Source organism: Charadrius vociferus, unplaced genomic scaffold (genome assembly GCF_000708025.1).
Source record: "Charadrius vociferus isolate BGI_N301 unplaced genomic scaffold, ASM70802v2 scaffold643, whole genome shotgun sequence".
NCBI classification, from domain to species: Eukaryota; Metazoa; Chordata; class Aves; order Charadriiformes; family Charadriidae; genus Charadrius; species Charadrius vociferus.
Window position 1 is genome coordinate 847,412 of NW_009647512.1, and position 8,194 is coordinate 855,605.

Below are 8,194 nucleotides of genomic sequence, written 5' to 3' on the forward strand. Positions count from 1 at the left end.
ACAGTAAAGGAAGACAAATACATAATGTCACCATCAAATTCAGGATGATTTTTGTTATGGCTTATTTCTCTTCAGCATCAATATATAGGCAATTTATAGTACATTGTATGCTGCAGCGGAATGGAGGCGTGTGCCGGGGGGAAGTCAAAGGCGGTGAAAGATGATCAGATGTTTCTCCCAGTGTATGCTTAGGCTTAGAATTCAGCTTTTTGCCAGTTCATAAATGTGTGAAGTTTTCTGTATTTGACTGCACAGATGAGCACCTGGTTTTTCAGATAGTGGTAAACCTTCCTTGGGATTTAGAAACTCCATACAAAGTTCCATAAAATGTGCACTAAAAGCCCGTATGGAGTCACTTTTAAAACAGGATGCTAAGGTTGCCTGCTCCGTACAACCAGAATGCAAGCTGGCTGTTGTTACAAAATCATTCAACTGCATGAAGCCCCGTTATTGCTAATTAAAGGTCTAAGAACACCCAGCTGATCCAGTAATTTGTTTCAAACATCTCTTGAAGCCTTATAGCAATGAAAAAAGACCTGCATATTTCCTTCTTAAATGTCATTGCTAGAGTGCCTGCAAGCTTGAATCATTTTTTTGTGTCTGACAGTGGTGATAAGGAAGCAAATGATACCTTATAGGTGTTTGCGGCACATCTACAATCAGCAGATTTTTTTTTTTTATACTGTACTTCTGATGTTAGGGCTATTTTTGTAGGAAGAATGAAGCTATATACCATCACAATTTTTCTCATACACAATGAAAAATAGATGACGCTATTAAATATTTTAATTTCATAGTTGTCTCAGAATAATGCAGAATTTTCACAGTTAAGAGGTTTAAAAATAAAATGCTATATGGTTTCTAGTCTACAACCTAGTATCCCAGGTAGCTGCTGAAATCTGTTTTCTTGGGACATACCTTGTTATTGACTATTTTGCTCTCAGCTTTCACTGGGGCCGTTATTTCTCAGGATAGTAAGGATACTTACACATTTATAAATATATTTCATTTAATCTTCAGATAAGGAGGATGATGGCTGCAGTTCAGCCTTTATGGGTATAGAAGGTAAAGCAACAGCGTAAGACTACTGGCATTGTAGGAGACAGTCCCTGTTCCATAACGAGCTGAAAGTCTGCGAGAGAGTGTACTTGAAGGAGGGAACTTAAAATACTGTTTTATCTGTGTTTTGAATATTTCCATTGCTTTTTTTATTGTGATAAACAAAAATGGTGTTTAGGATTCCCCTAGAAATAAAAATAAACACATAGGGGTGATGTGACAAAGAAGAAAACTTTCAATAGTGCGGTAGCGTACAGGTAACCGCTCCAGGTTAGGCTGTGTCAGTATTTCCATAACAAATCCAATTTTCAAAATTCTTTTCAGCTATAAAAGTCTGCTTCACTCTGAAACTTGGCAAGATGTTTCTCTGCCTTGAGAATGAACTTTTTTTTTTCCTCAACTGAAGTGTATCTGAATTCTTAATTTCTAGGATTTTGTAAGCACTTCCAGAGTATTAGTTGCTGTAATACCAGTGGGAATGCTGAAGTGATTCTCCGGCAGAAGGATACAGCGTGTGTGTGTAAAATACTGATGATTTAATGTACAATGAGATATGTTGTATTATCTGTCTAGTTAAATCACCCTTTGTGGTAAAGGGATTGTAATGCTTATTGTAACAAGCAAGTTAGTTGCCCAGGGAGATGTAACAGAGGAAGGCACTGCACGGGCTTTTCTACAAGACCTTGCCAGTGTATGCTAATCTTGACTTACAGTATTGTATCTGCTCCTTTCCTGAGCTGATCTTTGAGCGACTTCGGTTTGTGTTACATTGCAGTGAATGGTATGGTGATGTTCAGATGAATGTAGAGTAGGATTAGACTGAAAACCGTTCTCTGGCCAGTCCTCAGGAGGTATAAAGTGATAGGTCTCCTGCCCTGACTGCAGCTACTCACTATCCAGAGGAGTGCAAGAATGATTTATGTCAGAGGTTTTTTGTTGTAGAGGTTCCAAACAAAGCAGTGGAAATAGTGTGGATTACTGTCTTCTGTGTAATTAAAAATAGCCTTGGGAACTGATCCCTTCCTTCCCCGTTTATGAATTCTAGCACCCCAATCAGTGTTTTGAGTGTATAATATTTGCCTTCTGCAATTTGAAACCTGTTAACCGTGGCACTCCTTAAATATTTTGGGGTTTTGTGGGTTTTTTTGTTGTTGTTGGGGTGGGTTGGTTTTTTTAGGACAATCAAAAATGGTGTAGTTAAAGGAGATACTGTTTTCCTGACTTTATTTCATTTTGGTTTTGGTTCATGGCAGACTTGATGTCAAGTTTGGCCAACCACTGGCTGTTGTCCAGACCTAGCCGATGTTAACAGGGAGAGAATTTATTCATACGGAATCTTTCCTTCATCCTTAACTTGTACTTTGCAAGAAGTGCCTCTCAGCCACCCACTCACAGCACCGTAAAACAAAAGATTCAGCTGCTGTTTGTATTCAGTTATCTTGCAAGCTTTCATAGAGCTGCTGTCCAGCCGCTTATCTGAAGTTGCTATTTGTGAGTGAGCTTTGTCCAGTCCTTCCTTCTAGTGTGTATTTACTCTGCATGTCAGCTCTCAGATCTGTACAAGTATGTGTTTTAGCAACCTAGACCAACTGTAGGGGGACACGAATGCCTTATGCTTTTTTCCTATTCTTGTTGAAGGATTTCATAGCAATAGATCACCTGGGATGAAAAGCTAATATAACTTTAAGCTGTTAAGTTATCAAGATACTGCTTTCATAAACTATTAAATTATTAAAACTTTTCAAACTTTTGTTAAAAAGTACAGCTAATGAATAAGGGCGAGCATTTCTGTGTGCTTCTGTTATTCTTTGTCTTTAAGATTTCACTGCATCTTGTGGCTTTACAAGAAGCTTGAATATGAATTTTCACCCTTTTATTAAATGTGGCTATTTTATCATTATTTATTCATTCCAGTGCGTCAGTGACAGTGTGATTGGTGTATTACAGACCCCTCCTGTCACCAGTTACTCCTCTGTCTCGCAGTCCCAAAATTGCATCATGTAAATAATTTTGCCTATTCGAGTATTCTTCTCTGGAGTTCTGTAGGAACATTAAAAATGTTGCAGTCTCCCTCTGTACCGGAACCTGATGTCACTTGTATGTGGAGGGATGTATTGGAAACGTATTTAGTTGAACTGCCCAAATGCAGTGTCAGTTACAAAAGCCATCTTAGACCCTGCCTGTGCTCACTGGAGTCTGCTGTGGGAGTCCTTCATTGAGCTCTAGAGTTTGGGTCAGGGCCTAGCTACTGAAAATACAGTTTTCTATTTTTTTTCTATTTTAAAGAAAATATTTGTGTATTTGTGTACTATGTGTTGCCTTTATTATGCACATGTAATGTTTAGGTGTCTTTTTAATCATATTACTGATGAAAGCTGTATTGACTATTAGTGTGTTTGTATTGCAGATTTCATGTAACTATTGATATTCCTGTTCAGGACAATATTAGTCTTGTGACTAAGATGTCAGGTGCTTGCTATTAACCTCTAGTTCTTTCTCTCCCCTGCCCCCTTTTTAGAGGCCTTTGAGTCTTTGCTTCGCTTTGCTGAAAACCGCACAAGTTCCCTGTTTGAGACAGCTTACAGACCTATGGCAAAAGAAGCAGCAGAGCCTGTTAAAGAACTTTTTACAGACATCTCTCTCTACATTCTGGGTGCAGAGACTACAGTGGAAAGTGCAGTATTACGGTTCTTTGACAGTCTCTTTCCTCTGGTGTATAGTCGGCTAATAAACCCAGGAATTACAGATTTATCAGAGGACTACACAGAGTGTCTACGGCTTACAAGGCAAGACATAAATCCTTTTGGACGCTATTCTAAAAACATGGTTACAGAGCTGTCAAAATCTCTCTGGGCAAGCAGGATGCTCAGCCAGGCCCTCAGTCTGGGCATCGAAGTGATAAATACTACTGAACACGCAGCTCTCACGAAGGAATGTAGCAAAGCTCTAGTAAAGATGCAGTACTGCCCACATTGCCAGGGCCTGACGCTAATCAGACCCTGTGTCGGATATTGTCTAAATGTAATGAGGGGCTGCTTGGCCAGTGTGTCAGAACTGGATGCACAATGGAGGGAGTATATCTCCACGCTGGAATATCTGACTAATGAAATGGCTGCCTCACATGATCTGGAAATTGCACTGACGGGAATTCGGAACTCCATCAATGAAGCCATCCTGCATGCACAGTTGAATGGACCGCAGCTCTCTGCTACAGTAAGTGCTCTCTAATTATTCTCTGCTCCCATTTATCGCTTTCATTATTTGATGCATAAACATTTAAACAAGCTGGTGTTGTCTTTGCATCAGTTTTTAGTCTTCAACTAGATCTTTGTTTAATAGTCCATGGAAAACATTACAGATAATTATGATGGGGTTCAGTAGAGTCTGCTTTGAAATGAAAGGCGGGGACAGAAGTTTGTTCCTTGAGAAGCAACCCTGTAAAGCGGATAGCTCTGGCTTGTCTGCAGAACTTTCTAAACAAAAAATTGGGGACTATACTTGATATCAGCAATGTTGTGATTCTGTAACTCTAGGAGCAGTGTTCCCCCAGCATGGGAGTATTTGTAGTGTGTGGAGACATTCCGCAGCAATTGGTATAAGGGTTTAGTAGAAGAGTGGGTTTCTAAATAAAGGCAAAGCTATTAACTGTTTCATAATTGTACAGTCCTTTTATGTTGACTGAGACATCAGGAAAGTAGTACGGGTCTGTAACAAGTACACGTGTCATACAAAAGTTGGAAGAAGAGCATGAAAAAAATCAAACTTATTTGATAGCATTTATGTAAAGGATAAAAATACATGTAAAGTGAATCCATTTTTTTAAGCGGTAGGTCAAGTTAGGTTAAGGAGGAAAAAACGAGGATCATAGAACTGTCTCATAAATAACAGCAGCATATGACTGGCAGGTGTTCTCTAAAGGCGTTGAAGATTAGATCAGAAGTTACTGAAATGATTAATGATGCAGCTGACTACATCTGTATGTGGAAAAAAAATTGTAGCGGCGTGGCCTTAAGCAGGGTAAAGACTAATCGGAAAAAATGCAGATAGATCTGCCTGCCTTGAAAGTAAAGGAATCCTTGCAGAGAACAAATGAGAAGGAAATGCACAAATATAAAAACTTAATTCCTGTGCAGAACTCTGGTTATCATATTATGTAAGAGGAAAAAATACTTCAGAGTCTACAGAGAGAATCTATGGGTATTCTAAACTAATGAAGTATTTTGCTAGGAGAAAAATGCCTGTATGTTTGTAACCTTCGAAGACACCTAACATCACAGGTCTCTTCAATTTAGAACACCTGACAGAGCCAGACTTACAGTCCGTATAATCTGTAGATTATAAAAAAACCCCACCCCAACCACTTCTAGTAATCTGATAAAATTTTCAGTTGGTATTTGTAGTTATCGCAGTCCGTATTGCCTCAGGGTTCTCCTTTACTTCTCATCAATGACGCTTGTCTGCTAGTTTATCTGACATCCAAGGATAAACGTGAAAAATCAAGAAAAGATGTTTCCAGGTTCTTGAGTAGTGCATAGTGGGCACTGGAGCCTACGTGCACTGCGGAATGACAGGTCCTCATCCTGCTAATGTCGAGTTGGTAGTGTCATAGTGTTTTCTATAAAGCAGTGTTAAGCCTAGAAACCAAAATGAACAATCTTCTTGCATCTGTTCTAATTTTCACTTAGATGCTATTTTTATATGAGTCTAGAAGGGAAATGAAAATCAAAGTACATTATTATTTTATATATATGTTTTAGCAGACTATAGATAGATACCTCTTAAATCATTGCATAGCTTTGTTACTGATTGCACAGAAGTAATTAGGAATAAAGTTAAGCTTTCTGACTATTAGCAGCAAAAGTGGTCTGACAGATATTTCCTGCAGTAATGTGCAGCACGTTACAAAATACTAAAACATAATTCTGCATTGCATTTGTCAGCCTCATCAGTAACATGCACTTGCTTAGCTTACTGACAGGGTAAAATTCATAATCCAGGTGAGTATCAGATAATTGCAGATGAAGTCCATGAGTGTACTGCTTTTAGCTGATGTGGAAGTAGAATTCTCTCTGAAGTGCCTTTCAAGCTGACAATTTTCTTTAATGGTTATTCAAATCATTTTATTTGGTTCCTTAGCAGTAACTTTAAACCTTTTCCTTCTTCCATTCAGAATGAATTCAGAAAGCACTGTTGTGTTTGAAACTATGTCAATTCTTTTTTCCCCGAAGGTATCTTTGTTTTCTCTCGCTGGTGAAATCTCTGTGCACCAAAGATTGTGTGTTGTTTTAGGGAATGCTCTGTAGGATAGCAATGGATGTTTTCAGTTTGAAAATAAAAACTGTATGCCAGTGTGTTATCCTCAGACTTGTAGCTTTTTCAGTTGTCAGCAAGGTAAGATTATATTTTGAAGACAGAGCATGTTCCACTATTTGAGCATACATTTAGTCTGATACTAATTTAAAACTTTACTGATTAGTTACAGAGGATGACCATTATTTAGAAAATTGAACCTAATTAAGCTGTATTTCCTTCTCTGAAGAAACGGAAAGGAGTTCAATCTACAGCTTCAGGATTTCCGGCTGTGAGATGGCTTCTCTCAATCTGGGGCCTGATTCTCAATTACACTAGGGCCTTCTTGGGCCACGCTGGTGGGAATTGTACCCGGTGTATTTACTGTTTGTTTTGCTTAGGGGAAACTTTTTTAGAAGAGAAGATAGCGTCTTTTCTCTTCATAAAAATGCCGAGACCTTATTTTGTTCACGTGGTATGCTCTTCAGCTTCCACAAAAGTGGAAATATTTAACTTGTGTACAGTTTCTGTTACAAATGCTGTAATTGGTTTCATTCAATTATAAATAATGTATGGAAAACTCATTCAGGAAAGCAGAGCACTCCTAGTAATTTTCATTTATCCTGAGGCAGTCTTAATTAATGGACCTGCCCTTTTAGGAAACGCTTTACATTTTTTAATAGACAATATGGCTAAAAATTACAGTTCTTTTTTTAGCTTGCTGCCTGCCTGGATGATAATGAATAATGGAAAGTTAGATTATGTTTTCTTTAAAACAGGGGAAGGGGTGAAATAAACCATTAAAGCACTTAAGATGCTTTGCTCAAATGAGGTGCAGTCAATTGTTATAAATTAAAAAAAAAATAAAATCCTATTTGTATGATGAGTGCATAACTTCGAGACTGGCCTCTGCTGATCTTGTCTATTATAGCCAAGAGAATTGCCTGATTTGCTGGGAGAGCGTGTGTGAAAGGTCACCTTTAAGATATTAGTAATCTCTCCTCAGATTCCTCCAGAATGTGCCATGCCATTTCTTCAATAATACTGGCTCGCGTCCAGCTTACTTAATCTAATGTGGGCCAGCCACGGTCTGCAGCATCAGCAATCATAACCGTTACTTTCTGGTTTGTCTGCTGGAATCTAATCGTCTTTAATATTGGTAGCAGCCCTGACTGCTTCTCGGTGCCAGCTGAGAGACCAAGTTTGTTGACCCTTCCTTATCGTTTTTGAGACTTTTTGTCTTTGTGGTTTTTTTTCTTTTTGTGTCCTTATGTTTTAAAATTGGTTCAATTTTTCCTGTATTCATTCTACTGCATTGCTGTATTCCAAACTCTGTATTTGTGCGTTGTTCCTGATTTTTAAATTTATTTTTTTTTTTCTTATTCAAAGTGAAAGTAAAATACCTTCAACTAAAGTGCAAGGAGGAGGAGAGGCAGTTTTGAAATCTATGCTGGCCACTGGCACTTTGGGGAAGTGTATCACCAGGTCGTGTAAGAAACACTGTCTGCGCTTGACTGTTGGAGTCAAGTCCCACTGAGGCTGTGTTCCTGTTGCTTGTGTAGGACTAGTTAGGGCTCGGTTGCAGCCCATCTCCAGCAGACCCAGGGTCACGAATGGGAAGAGGTATTGGAAACAGATAACATATGAGGTAAGGAAGATTTCTGTTGGATCAGAAATGGTTAGAATCTGCCCGGCCCCCCTAATTACAAATCTGCACCTGCGCTGATAGGGAACGTATCCCCCTGCTGCAGTTCTGACCTTCAGCGGAGCTTGGTTGTCTTGCTTGCAGAGTAGCACTGCTTTTTCCCAGTGTGGATCTGAAAGGTGCTGATCATCTGTGGGGTGG

At 38.9% G+C, this 8,194-nt stretch overlaps 1 protein-coding gene across 1 annotated transcript in view; it reads left to right on the forward strand.

The window, feature by feature from the left end:
• The window catches only part of LOC104282674 (glypican-5-like), a 356,326-nt gene that overhangs the window by 61,623 nt on the left and 286,509 nt on the right, over positions 1 to 8,194 (forward strand). Inside the window, exon 2 of the mRNA XM_009880790.1 lies at positions 3,578 to 4,272. Coding sequence (XP_009879092.1) covers positions 3,578 to 4,272 — 695 coding nt within the window. The remainder of the gene's footprint in view (positions 1 to 3,577; positions 4,273 to 8,194) is intronic.